At 32.4% G+C, this 14,943-nt stretch overlaps 1 protein-coding gene across 2 annotated transcripts; it reads left to right on the forward strand.

Moving 5' to 3' along the window:
* The first annotated feature begins 741 nt into the window (after positions 1-741).
* Positions 742-6,774, forward strand: LOC148851873 (uncharacterized). 2 transcript variants are annotated; one of them, XM_088942887.1, is made up of 6 exons: positions 742-1,328; positions 1,504-2,215; positions 2,295-2,460; positions 2,558-2,648; positions 5,871-5,942; positions 6,021-6,774. In XM_088942887.1, exons 1-6 carry the CDS (start codon positions 1,089-1,091, stop codon positions 6,246-6,248), a joined length of 1,509 nt encoding a protein of 502 aa, XP_088799013.1. In that variant the 5' UTR covers positions 742-1,088; the 3' UTR covers positions 6,249-6,774. The 2 variants fall into 2 exon arrangements, with proteins under 2 accessions (XP_088799013.1, XP_088799014.1); XM_088942888.1 differs by having other exon boundaries at positions 805-1,328; positions 2,310-2,460.
* The last annotated feature ends 8,169 nt before the right edge of the window (positions 6,775-14,943 follow it).

A 14,943-nucleotide genomic window follows, 5' to 3' on the forward strand; every position in this document is an offset into this window, starting at 1 on the left:
CTCTTTTATGTCCTATCAAAGCAAACACAGCCTTAGATAAGACCTGCTAACACCCAACCCCTCCCTTGCCCTAAATAGCATAAACCCTACAGAAGCCAAAAGGCTAATATTAGTAGGGCCAGGACCCAGGTAATTTTGGCTGGGCCTGTGAAGATCCCAGCCCAACTTCTAGAACCACAGATAACCGAAGTAGTTCTAACTATAGCATCATTTGGTTGCATAAAAAATGAAGGGAAAGATTTGATTCTCTACACCGGATCCAAATGGAAGGCGGTTTTGTGTTGGGCTGTTGGACCGGGTATCTGAGGCTAAATTAGCAAACCTGGACCCAGGTCACTACCGGTCCAATCACTTGGATTCCGTGGCCCACGGCCCACGAGCCATTTGAAATGTAGGCCCAACCCCATGCATAGTCCCCTACCCCCAACCCACTTCACACGAATATCGGTAAGTCCAACTTCCACCACTAGAAAAGTACAGATCAAAGATGTCACGTCATACGGGTTGAATGTTGACCCGACCCACTCGAGCCAGATCAACGTAAACCCAGCATAGAGACCACCTAGCTGGACAGAATCCGGTTCCCGTCCAGTCGCCATCTCTAGGTTTGGTATTCTCGATCCGAGTGGATCCCCATTCCACCAAACACGTAGTCAATTCTGGGCCACTTGTCGAATAGTCTGATAAACCCGACCCGACCGATTCTACTACATTCACCCTGTTGGAACGTAAAAAATATTTGGTAATTTGGTTGGTTCTTTTTCTTCCCTTGAAGAACCCTAACTGGAGTCCAACTCTAAAACATCAACAAATTAACAGAATTGAACATTAGAAACCCAAAATCCATATACAAAACCAATTGAGAATTTGAGATTCAGAGTCATTGAAACTTAATCCATCTTCCAATCAGAATAAATAGTCTTGAGAAACTTCTCTGTCTTCGTCTGTATCTGCAGTAACAATCAAAACCCCTTCGCGGCTACCCTCTGGCACTCTGACTCAAACCCGCCCGAATCCACAGAACCAAGGTCTAAGGAGTGTTGTTTTGTTGTTTTATAGCGAGTGACAGAGAGAAAGAAGTAATAATAATGAGCAGTGCAGTGCCTTCGTCGTCTCTGCCTTTTCCCTCTCAGAGTCTCGTTTTGGGTCCTACAGAGATCGCTTCAAAGACCCAAGATTCCGCCATTAATCCCCATCAGGCCGGCTCCGTCAATAATCCCTGGAAGCGGGTGCCTGAGCCTCCTCGCAACTCTCCAACTGCATTCGTCATGAATACTTCCTCTTGGCCCGCTCTTTCTCTTACTTCTTCCCCGAAAGCTCCTCCTGAGGTACGTATATGAATGCCCTTTTTCTCTATCTTCTCCCTCTCTTTCAGCCTTGTCCTTTTCGTTCTTTCTATTTTTAGGGTTTCTGAATTTTTCGTTCGTTAGTGATTTTTCTTTTTAATATTGCGGGGATATTTTTTGATTTATTTTATTTCTTTATATTTTCTTGTGGGTTTAGGTTCAAGTTCAATTGACAGAATCGCCTTCCAAGGAAACGATTCCCAGCAAGATTCTGCCTTTGCCGGTTGCTGAAACCAAGAACATCAATGGTAGTTCGGTCTCCACCGATATCGCTTCTGGGCCGGTTTCTCCGAGCGACAATGGGTCCTCTTCTAGTATGAATTTGAAGCTTTCTGTTTCGGTTGATGTATCTGTCGATTGTCCTGGTTCTGGTGCGGAGAAGCAGAAGCCCAGTTCAACTTCATCGTCGACAACGACGGCAAAGTCCACGAATTCCAGATCAGCTCCGAGTCATTCGTCGAGGCCTTTCAATCATCACAACAGTCAGAACTACCATACTTCTCGAATGGGCTCTAACCAGAGGGGGACTGGATTCAATACGAGGGGAGGAAATAGAGGTGGAGATGGGTATCATCATCATAACCAGAACTATTCGAATAGGCGGCACCAGCCGCGTGGCTTCAACGATTGGAATTCTAATCGAGGGTTCAATCCCAGAGCGGTGAACCCGCAGCACCCGCCTCACGGATTTGCTAATGGACCTGCAGGGTTCCTCGCGCCACCACCGCCGCTTCCGCATTCTTTCCCTCATTCGACTGCAATGGTCAATCCTCCCTTTGTCAATGTCCCCCCTCCCCCTCCCCCTCCTCCAGTTCCAGGCTACATGCCTCCTCCTCCTTATGGGTATTACAGGAATCCGTACTTCACAGGTAAATATTTAAGCTTCTTTTCTTTGAATCGGAAGGTCTTTTGTTCTGATTGATCAGTCACTAACTCGTCGGATTGCAGATGCGTCTACTCCAGTTTATGGCCCTCCGATGCCAGCCCTGGTGCCTTATATGGAAGCTTTGAATGGCCCGCCGCTATATCCTCAGCCATCTCCGCCGTACAGCTTGCCTAACCCAGATGTTGAGCTGTGCACTAAAATACAAAAGCAAATTGAATATTACTTCAGGTGATTAGAGAATGATCAGACATTCTTTCTCTGGTTATTTTGGCGTTGCTCGTTTACTTACAACTTACCCTTTAATTGTTTTTGCTGCAACACACAGTGAAGAGAACTTGGTGAATGATTTTTACCTGAGGGGCGAGATGAATGGTGAAGGCTGGGTTTCTACTAATCTTATTGCAGGGTTCAGAAGGGTGAGTTGTCTCAACTCTCAATGGATGTTATATTTTATTTTGTTTTAATAGAATAGATTTGCATGTCATGTTTGGAATTTTTTACTTTCTGTTGGTGAAGAAACAGAAAGAGGAGAGCAATGTAGTCATTTTATGACTTATAGGTTCTAGTGTTCTATATATTGTGAATTTTCTGTCTGAGGTAGTAAGTTTTTATCAGAATTTCATACTGAATTTAGGTTCTGGGAAGTAATTTTCTCTTCAAATATGTTGTACTCTAGAAAAGATTGTAAATTCTCATTGAACGATGTGATAGAATTAATCAAATGATTGTATGGAGATTTTCTTTCTAGGATATAATAGAATTTTTTGTTTCAACCCAATCAAGAATAAAAGAATAATCTACTTCCTTGGAGGTTAAATTTTGAAGTAGTTAGAAAATAAGAAATAAAAGATGGTTAATTAGAACTTAAGCTGTAGATATCATCGAGTAATTTGGAAGATGATTGAAGGGAAGTAGAGGTTCTGAGTGAGTTTGTTCTGCATCTGGATGGATGGCTATGATATAAATTAAGGTAAGGCGCTAAGATTGAAGCAGCTCTGTTAATGATAGGATACAAAGTAGCAGATGGAACAATTTCCTATATGACTAAGAACTGCAGAAACTGCAAATGTTTTAAGAGTAACTTGGTATAAAATGCATGAATCATCTCTATTAACAAAGAATGCCTCTATGGTCAGAAGTGGTAATCCGTGTGACATACCCTGAAACAACAGAGAATAACATGATTATTAGGTACGCCTGATGTTATACTCTAATGACTGCACTTTTTGAGCTGTTTTATACACTAATTTTTTATCTTGTGATAGTGCATGTCTGGTATTCCATAAGCATTGAAGATTCATGTGACGCATTACATTCTGTAATCCTTATTTGAACTTTTGTCTACTTTTATCTTGCGTCATGAATATCCTATTTTCAGTCTCAGGGAGGATCACTATATGATAGCCCTGACCTCTGTCTTTATGGTGTTTTTTTGGGCTTGATTACCAGTTAGGCGTAATTCATTAATTGAATTGTCTCATAGGTCCTAGGTTGGTAGCAAATTATTCTAGATGTTGATACATGGTGTACATGCATGTCTTCCTTCATATTTCTTGAATCAAGATTTTCTGCATCAGGTCCTTGTTTCAGTACTCTGTTGCCAAATTCGCCAGGCTCTAAACTGCATAACTTGAGTGTCTTAATTCTGTTTATTTTGTTGAATTTAAATAGATATATCTGTATTGCTTATATTTTCTATATTGTTCAATGAATCCTTTTTATAAATGCATTACAGAACATTTTACATATATCAAGCTTTAATTAGTTAAAACTACTGCACTCATTTGCCCCATTGTGTTATCCAATTGCCAAGATGGTCCTAAAGTTTATTTGTTATTTTTCTTTGCCAAAGTAATATACCTATATTATAACTCCTGTCCAATTTTTATATCAGATTTTGTATGCTTTGTTCAGCTTCTCATACGTTTAGTTAATTTGTCATTAAAATAGTACAACCTTTCTGTTTGGTGTGTGTTCAAACATCCTTTCTCCACCTCACAGCTGTTGTAGGCATACATGTGTTGGGCTATCTAGGCCACCCGACTCATTTGTCAAATCATGTCGATCCCTATCACCTATTAATCTATTAAAATGAAAGCAACAAATTAGTTGAATAACCTGATGCCATTTTCCCATTGTTTTCTTGACACGTATATGTAAGTTGCAAGGATATTTACCTTCTTTCTTTTTAACACATTTGCATGAGTTGTATAGATTAGAATCAACATTTGTTATAATGCTCAAATTTCTTTCAAGAATGATCTGGTTATTTTTACATTTGTTTTTATCATCTTTTTATGTTGGGATTTTTGCCCTATTAGAGGGCTGGATGGCCACCATAAGTGTTATATCCTATTTATTCACATTTAGGGTTGATTATAAATTTTATTTCTACTGCGTTACCTAATAGTTGAAATTCGATATTGATCTCTGGTTTTGGTTTTCCTTGTGAATTTGTTAATTCTTAATTTATTATCAGTGTGGTGGGTTTTATTTATTGGTATGAAAATACATATGAAGCAGCCAAAATGGCTCAGAATAATGCAGCCTTTACCTTATTTTTCTTTGTTAGCTATTGAATGTTCTTTAATGTTAGTTGCCATAATCCCGACTGAACTTCAGTAGATGTGAAATTTAGTGTGACCTAAAGAAATATACCTTCTTGAAAGTTCTCTTGTCATTTAAACCATTAACAATTACATTTCCCTGGCAGTCATTAATGCTTCTGGAAAAAGGAATATTTCGTTAGATTAACAAACATCTTGTTTTATTCAATTATTTTGCATTTACATTATTTAAATTGCGTGGAAAATGTTACTAAAACTACAACTAGGTAATAGATAAAGTGTGTTCTTTAATCCGTTTTTTTGAAGCCAAGTAAGAGATAAAAATGTTACCTCTTACTCAAATTTGCCTCAATGAATCTTGTTTATGCTCAAAAGTTCAATTTAGGAGGCCGGGATTTGTGGGGCTAATATCCAGGTAGACTGTATTTCAATCATTTCATTTCTGTTTGATTTGATGTTAAATTTCCCATGCTACCAAGTCAGACTTTTAAACTGCCCATACTACATGTTGATCCAGTAGCTAGTTGCACTTGTGGCAAATACTCTAAATTGCATGCAAGTCCTGTAGATGTTTTCTCACTACTTAGCCTTATGGCCTGTCTCTGCCCTCTGCAACTGAAAAGTTTTCTCATCCGCTCCAGGGTGGTCTAAGGTGTCCCTATGTATTTTTCTCCCATTCCCCGTCCATTATCATTAATGAGAGGAAAACATGTGGTTAACTTAAAGTACTTGCAGAAGAAAGATTAAACAAAAAATGACTTGATAGGTGTATTGCTCGAGTTGGCTCATTTCACAGAAAAAACCTATGATGTTGGGGCTGCCTTCTCTATGTAGGCATTTGACAAATGATTCTTGTTTTTATTTTTAACATTTCTTACCATTTTTGTCTACTATCAAAAGTAATCATCAGTGAAGAACTTGAACAAGTGACCTATATTGCAGATATTTCTTTTTTCCTTTTCTCCTTTATTGGTTGCATGTGCCATTCTCCTTTTTTCATTCCTTTCTCTTTCTCATCTCCCTACTTGTTTATTATTCTTAATGCATATTTCTTTTTCTTCTATGTATCAGGTTAAAGCAATGACTAATGATATTGGCTTGATAGTGAGATCGTTGACTGCTTCAACTGTTGTAGAAGTAAAAGTAAGTTCCAATGGCCATATGAAAACTTGTATATGAAATATGATTTTGCTCAATCTCATAATCACATTTGGTTCTCAGGATGACAAGGTGCGTAGACGTGGAGACTGGAGTACTTGGATTCTACCACACCGTTCTACGAGCGCAACGCATACAGCTTCTCTTGAAGACACACTAAATGGTCTTCACAATTTGCAATTGGGTGGGAAATCTGAACCAGAAAATCAAGAAGTTGAACCAAAGATGGTGAAGCGATCTGATGGTTCTTCTAAACAACCAGTTAAAGAACTACCTGCTAGCAGAGGTTAGTAAACAACAAGTCCCTTTAAAAAAAGAAGGCAAAAAAAGCAAAGGGAGAAGCACATGCGAGAAGCGAAGGAAAGATGAACCAGGAAAAGAGCAAATAGACCTTCTTATGGTGTTTTCCTGAAGTGAAGTTGCGTGCTCAACTCAGATGCATCTCGCTCAATTCTTAGTGTGCAAAAGAGAGCACATACATGGAGGTTAGAAGCAGTAGCCTCTGCCTACTAACTTGCCCATGATGTTCATATGTGTATAGAAGTCCTTATTACTCTTTTTTATACTTCTTTTTCGTCGTCGCTTTTGGTTAGTCGGGGGTGGATTCCTGTCTTATTTTACAGACACGGAAGCCAATTTTGAGAATTATTTGGTCATTTGAGGAGCCTAATCAAAGATTCTTTGACTATTAGAGCATTAATTGTAGGTCTTAGTCTGTCCATGTCTCACCAAAAAAAGGAAAAAAGGGTCTCTTCATGTAAAGTCCGTTTGACCTTGACACTTTCTTTTTTAATACTATTCTGTAAGTTCATTGAAACGTTGATTTTCTTTTGGTTTTTATTTTTATTTCTTTCTGCAAGGATTATTATGTGTCAGTGTTTTAATATCATTACCCTTGTTCTGAGAAAAAACCAGAATAGAAAAATAGCAGGTTGTGAACAGCTATTTGTTATGCTTGAACCATTGACGACTGGGTCAAGGAGAATTTGAAAAAGAAAAACGTTAAAGAGATTGGTTAGTCTCGTATGGGTAAACTGGGTATATTGTGTAGGCGAGGCTTAGTTTATTTCTTGGCCTTGATTTCTTTTTGCCTACTGTGAGAGTTGCTCTTGATAGTTCTAAACCTACGCAATCGTCCGTAATGATGTTTGGGAAAAAATCAAATCCATACGGCTTGAAGATAAAATTATTCGGGATTGAAACTCTTCAGGAGTTTTTTTCTATTTAGTCAGTTTATTTGTATTTGCTGAAATGCTACTCAATCCACGGGGTTCATAACTCAATAAAGTGGCTTGATATCATTTGGAACATCAAATGCTCTCCAAAAATTAAAAACTTTTCTGTTTCTTCTCTTCCAAAATAAGCTTCCTAAGATGCTTTTGATGGAGCTTGTAGTTTCCGAGATGAGGAAGAGGACTTGCATTGTCCTTTTTTCTACCAAATCTGGTCTATTCTTTGTAACCCGTTAGAGGGTCCGTTAGATAGTGACCAAAACCTTCTTGACTGTGGGTCAGTATGTCAAACAAAAATAACAAAAAGCTCCTTATTAAAGAAAAAATAGCTTTCATTTTGTGGGCTATTTGGAAAAATCGAAATCAGAAAATTTTTTATTACATTACGAGCCCTCAAGTAATTCTTGAACGTGCCATGCATTCTTTTTTAGAATTCTTGGAAGGTGAAAAAGGTGCAGGCATTGATTCCCTTCCCAAGTTGTGGAAGCCCATTGTTGGGACTACTCTGCCCCAAGATAGCATTAAAATCAACTTTGATGTCTCTCCTATCTTAGATGGTCTTTGTACTGTTACTTGTATTGCCCATAATCATCTTGGTCATATCCTAGATACCAAAGCTGTCAAGATTGAATGTTGTACAATCAATCAAGTTGAAGCGTAGGCAGTTTGGGAGGCCATTAAGATGGCAGTGAAGTTTCGTCAATTTTCGATCATTATTGAATGAGACTCAAAGTTGGTGATTTTGTGCCTCAACCAGAAGACGAAGCCCCCTTAGAAGATGAAGAACACAATCGAGAACTGCATCAGGATGAAGAACACCTGTACTAGAAGACTTATCTTTCGACATGTCTATAAAGAAGTGAACTAGGCCACAGATTGGATTGCTCGCGAAGCCCAGATTACTACTTCGGAATTTGTATCTTTTAACTTATCCTCCCTTCCCCCTTCTCTTTCCTCTATTTGTTTAGCTGATTGTTAGGGGTGCACTACACCCCATTTGTTGTAGTGCTCTATGGATTTATTAAAAAAAAAAGAGAAAAACCTACGCAATCAATTTACCTCGGAGGTAGAGGTGTCGATTGCATGGATTTGGTCCAACCCGATCCAATCCAATGTGAGTTCACTTATAAATGGACTGGACCCAATTCGGTCCAATCTAATCCATTAAAATGTAAATGGATTGGATTGGATCCAATCCAAATTGAATGAAATATCAAAACTATATAAAAGCACTTTTAGCATTGAAAAAACATTTTTGCAAAAGTACTTTGATAAAATGTTTTCATAAATGTGCTTTTACAAAAGCACTTTATTGAAAGTACTTTGGAAAAGTGCTTTTGTAAAAGTACTTTCATAGACTTTTATGAAAGTACTTTCATAGAAGTGTTTTTATAAGTGTTTTCGTAAAAGTACTTTTATAAAAGTGCTTTTGTAAAAGTTTTTTCATAAAAGTGATTTTTTAAAAATGCTTTTATAAAAGTATTTTCATAAAAGTGCTTTTATAAAAGTATTTCTATACAAGTGCTTTCATAAAAGTACTTTTGTAAAAGCGCTTTCATAAAAGTATTTTCACAAAAGTGCTTTTATAAAACTACTTTTGTAAAAGTACTTTCGTAAAAATGCTTTTATAAAAGTATTTTTACAAAAGTGCTTTTGTAAGAACACTTTTCATAAAATTACTTTTATAAAGTTATTTTCGTAAAAGTGCTTTCATAAAAAGTGATTTTATGTTGTTTTCAATTTTGATTGATTTCAAATTGGACAAGGGTTTGTCCTCATGATCGGATTATTGAAAATTTGGTTTAGGTCTAATTCAAACCAATAAGAATATGGACTAATTTATTTTGGATTGACATAATCTAATAATTATAATGAACCATCCAAATTGAATTTAATAAGGTTTGGATCGAATTGGATCCAAACCAAAACCGGTTGATTGACACTCCTACTTGGAGGTCCCTAGCCATTAACAAATGCCTAGTTCAAAGTTATTCAAATTTCCAACCATGATGTAATAGTTGATGATGATTACTAAAACATAGTCCCGTTGAGGTTTTGGCTGCTTCAGTGAGAAATGGGTTTATGCTATTATGTTCTGGACTTCTACCCCAGCCCAAATAGTTGGTGCAGAGCTTATTTCAGTGTTCAGTGTAAGATGCGACTGTAGATGTTTATAGAGTAGCAATGTTAAACCAACGCTTCTATGCACTCTTTTATGAATTTGCTACTTAGAAATGCAATCTCCTTTTCGGATACCCATTCTTACTGAATAGTTAATTGAATTTGAATTCAGATATGACTTGATTCGATTCGATAAATATTCAAAATTGACCGATTATTTAATTCTTATATATAATATATAAAATATTTTATTAATTTATATATAATAATTAATTTATATACTTTATATCAATAAAATATTTATTGATTATCTAAAATAATTAATTAATCAAATTCGAATCGAATCGAATATTTGAATATTTAATTGAATGCAAATTCGGATAGTAATTTTCAATATCCATCATATATTGAATTGAATTCGGATATTGCCTGGTCCGATTCGAATTCGATCCATTTACACCCCTAATTGTGTCACCACTAGTGTAAATGATGGGAGTGCAAATGGGGCTTAAATACACTTTTTTTTAAGGTTTGATGTTGTGTTTGTTTGTTTAAAAAAAATTAAAGGATATTTAGATACATCTCTTTGAAATTGAATTTCCAATTTAGTTGAACCTTAATTTTGTCCATGTGTGTATTTGTCTTACTTGGACCAGTTCAACAAGACATACGGGCAATTACAAGGGCTTCCACTTGTCATCAGATCCAAATCCAAGATATAATTGAGACACTACAACAGGACATATTCCACAACTGGAACAATTCTCGGTCAAGTCAATAGGGCTGCTTTTAAGGAGATTTTGTTGGGCTGAAAGTTGACATGATCGTAGGTGTAATACATACCCATTTGATATACTACATTCTTCACCGGTTAGGATACACTGTTAATTCTCTTCATATTAGTTACTTTTAATTAATTTGTACATACATATATACATACATACATACATACATATTTATATATAGGCCTAGCCGTTTCAGCACGCCTCTTCTTTGTGAGAAGCTATTTATCTATTTTCTTCTTTTTTTGAATTATTTTATTTTTTAATTCCATGTCATTTTTGAAATAACTAATGAGATGCACTTTCCCAACAACCTAAATGATCTCTTCTCCTAAATTACCCCCCCACTATCCCTTTCTTTAAAATTATCTCTAATTCTTATTTATCTTCTAAATTATCTCTAATTCCTATTTATCTCCAAAATTATCTCTAATTTACTAGATAGATTCTCTCATAAATTATCTATAATTCCTATTTATCCTCTCCCCTACTTTTTATCTATGTCTATCTAAATAAAGTTTGGATTAAAAAAATTTAAGAATTATTTAAATATTCTAACAAAAGTATAGAATAACTTTAAATATTTATTAAAAATACAAAAAATAATAATTTTATATTTTTACAAAATATATCACAAAATTATGTACTAACAAATTAAACTAATTTTTCTGGATTATCAATTTAAATGTTTTTTAAATATTTAATAATATGTAATAGCTTTAAATAAATATTCAAATAACAAAAAAATTTAAATATTTTATAGATTATTTAAATACTTAAATAACTAAATATTTATCATAACTAGATTTTAAATAGTTAAAATAACAAAATTATGTAATAAATTTAAAAAATTTCTTCAAAGTAGAAAAATAATTATAACATTATATTTAAATTAATAATAATTTAATATATTACAATTTTAATAATGAAATTATGCAATCATAGTATAAATTATGATTTTATGGATAATTAAATTCAATAAATAATTAATATTATAAAATTTAAATATTTTACATATTATTTAAGTTTTTAAATAACTAAATATTCTAAACAACACAATATTTAACATAACTAAATTTTAAATAGTTAAAATAAAAAAAAACTCAAAAATAGAAAAATAATTATAACATAATATTGAAATTAATAATAATTTAATATTTTTACATAATATTGTAAATAATTAATTTCACTTATATCAAGTAATAATTCAAGAAAATAACTTAAAAAAATAATATTTGTTAATAATAATTTTAAACACTTAATGTACATTTATTAAATAATTATATATACTAAAATTAATATTTATTGTCTTTTGTGATAAATGTATTTTCAATAAGTATGTATAAATTTATTTTCTTTAGTTATTAAATAGAAAACTTTCAATAATTATTGGAGATTAAATTACTATTATTGAAATTTTTAAATTTAATTTATTGTACTTATTGTGTTTTTATTATAAGTTATTGATTAATATTTAGTAGAGATTAAACTATTATTTGAGATTATACAATTTATTGACTGAGTTAATATATTTTTAGTGCTTATTTTATTTTTGTAATTTTTGTAATTATTGCAGTTTTCATTATCAATATATTTTCAATTATTGTGTATTTTTGTTATAAATTTGCAATAATTATTGGAGATTAAACTATTATTATTTATTAGAGATAAGACTATTAATTTAGCTAAAATTATGAGTGTTCATGAGTTGGTTCAGTGCGGTTGTAGGCTATTTGGCCAACAAAATTGACCTGGTCAAGTTAGGGAGTTGGTCACTTGAAGCTGACTAACCTTTTGTGAAAACCGACCCACTCAAGTTGTATTGGTTTGTATCAATTTTTTGGTTTGGTCAGTTTGTTCAAAAGATTTAAACTTAAAATTTAATTTAATTTTAAAAATTATAGTGCGATTATTAAATAATAAATTTAAAAATTAGATTTATGATATAAAACATTTTAGACTAAGAAATATGGGAAAATTCCCCCTTTTCCATATTAAAAATTATATTTAAAATATAAATATATATATATATATATATATATATATCCATGGTTAGGTTGTTTGATTTTGGTTGGTTTACAAATAGCCAAAGTGAAACTGATCCAACTTGGTTGAATTGAGAAATTTTTTAACCAAAGCCAACTTAAAATACTAGAAAACCGACAAACTCGGGTCAAGTTAATTGGGTTGGTTGGTTTCATCAATTTGATAAATAAACCAAACTGAAATTAATTATTGTTATTTTTGTATTATAAAAATTTTATTAAAAGTAGTATATAAAATAAGAATAATTATTAATCATTTAAAAAGTTGAAAATATAAAACAATTGTATACTCTTATGTGTTTTTGTTAGGGTCATTTATTAGAACACACTTTTAGAGATGGCAATTTTCCCCATCCCTGACGGGACTTGACTTCCCTAACCCAATGGGGCTGGGGATGGGGATTATTTTGGCGGGGCGGGGGCGGGGATTGAGGCCCACCCGACCCCGATTATATATCTATATATATTAAATGTTATTTATATTAAACAATCTATTATATTATTTATATTATATATATATATATATATATATATATATATTATCAAAATATATTTAAAACATGATTTATAATTTAAAATTTTATTTATTTTAAATTAATTAATTTAAAAAATTAATATTATCTAAAAACATTTTGGGGATTCGAATCCCCACTGGGAACCCATCCCTGTCAGGGATCGAGGGTGGGGATTAATTTTAGAATCGAAATTGGGGCCTTAGGCCCATGATTTCATTGAGTGTTTGTTTTTCTCTTAGGCCCATGATTTTTTATTCCAAAAGTACCCCTAACATTTTTTTTGTATTAAAAACAAAATTAAACAAATGTAGCCAATAAAGTGGTTGCCTATGTCTTATTAAGGGCAAAAATGATATTTTTATTTTTTATTTTCTTTTTGATTAAATTTATTTAAATGAACATTAAGGTCAACATTGTCATTTTCCATTATCATCTAATGAAAGATTGATTAAATGCATTGCAAATTATAGGATAGATTTTAGTAAATCCACTAAACTATAAACGGTATTTTAGTGTATGACCATTTTTATTATTTAGCTTTCTCTTACTAAATCCCATGCATAGCACGGGTTCCTGCAAGTATCTATATATATATATTAAAACTAGTCATGCCATGTCAGCAGGTCTCTCCTTCGATGAAACTCCAATTCTATTTTTCTATTTTTTTTTTTGTTTTTCTTAATTTTTTAATCCATGTAATTATCTCACAACCAATCTTTAGGAAGCGTGGGAACGTTTGGACTTCCAAAGCCCCTCCCCACGTCTTCCATTAAATCTTATCTTATAGGAAGCCTAGGAACTTTAGACTTTCAAGTTTTTCTACGAAAACCGTTGGACTCCCATGCATGTTTTCTCTTTTCTTTTTTTCAGTCTAACTTTACTCAGGTCTCAGATTCGAATTCACTTGAGCAGACGTGATTTAGTTTGAAAGAAAAATCTCAGCAACTCTCCAATTTGCTTGCTTAGACTAGGTACGTATTTGATTTTGTTTTTTGTTTTTTTTTGTTTTGTGAAAAACAGATTTGATAAGGTGATTTATTTTTTTTGCATTATTGGGTGAATTATTAAGTGTATTTCTGATGCTGAGAATCAAAAATAAAATCGACTCATTAGAAAATAGAGAAAACAGCAAAAAAAACAATAAAAATGAAAAAAAAAGTTAACCTGTCGTCGCAGAACCCGTTTCAACGGCCGGGCAAAGAAGACAATGAAAACGGTTTTTTTCGCGACCCCTTTTTCTTATAGAATATCGGGTACGCCCGAACCCAAATCGTTTTAGGACGGTTCGCACCAACCGTCCATTACATGATTAATTACAATATTTAATGTTGATTAACATTAACAATAATTAACGTCAATAAATTTAATGTTGATTACGTGGATTGGTTGTGAGATAATTAACGTCCAAACGTTAATAAATACTGTAATTAACGTCAGCAAATTTAATGTTGATTACGTGGATTGGTTGTGAGATAATTAACGTCCAAATGTTAATAAATACTGTAATTAACTGTAATCACAGTATTATTTATTGGTTGACGTTAATAATTACAGTATTGTTTTGATTACAACACTTTTCATAATTACAGTATTTTTCTAACTTTTAATAATTAACATTATTTAAAAAATACAGTATTAATTACAATATTAAAATAACTAACAGTAATTTTAATATATACAGTATTTTGTTAATTGCATTATTTATTTAAAAACAATGTATTTATTAAATAACAGTATTTAAAAAAAATAACCAAAAACTACGTAACTATGTTTCTGGAAATATGAAAATATGCAACAAAATACTGTATTTATTAAAATTACTTTTAATTTTATTAATTACAAGTATTAATAATTACTGTATTTATTAATTAACAGTAATTTATTAAAAATATATTTATTAAATAACAGTATTTTCAAAAAAATAACCAAAAACAAAGTAACAAAAATGAACTGCAATTAACAGTAACGTATTTATTAAATAACAGTATTTTCAAAAGAAGAAAATTAACAGTAATTATTTTTTATAATTAACAGTATTTCCATAATTTTTAATAATTAACATTATTCTAAAAAATACTGTATCTATTAATTAACAGTATTGAATAAAATATTTAATTTACACTATTTATTTATAATAATCAGTGATTATCACAAAATTAACCATAATTATTTTGTATAATTAACAATAATTATTTATATAATTAACAAAAATCAACATATGGTAATTTACTAATTAACAGTAATTCTAATAAACAGAAATTAGTTTCAAAAAATTAGATTTATTTACATAT

This window comes from Nelumbo lutea, chromosome 5, assembly GCF_056320005.1.
Source record: "Nelumbo lutea isolate HS-2025 chromosome 5, American lotus-T2T, whole genome shotgun sequence".
Lineage (NCBI taxonomy): Eukaryota > Viridiplantae > Streptophyta > Magnoliopsida > Proteales > Nelumbonaceae > Nelumbo > Nelumbo lutea.

Bases quoted from the DNA above. Each gene is read 5' to 3' on its own strand.
- LOC148851873 (XM_088942887.1), top strand. From the start codon at position 1,089: ATGAGCAGTGCAGTGCCTTCGTCGTCTCTGCCTTTTCCCTCTCAGAGT. The intron at 2,216-2,294 runs GTAAATATTTAA...GTCGGATTGCAG, and splicing joins CAGGAATCCGTACTTCACAG to ATGCGTCTACTCCAGTTTAT. The intron at 2,461-2,557 runs GTGATTAGAGAA...TGCAACACACAG, and splicing joins CAAATTGAATATTACTTCAG to TGAAGAGAACTTGGTGAATG.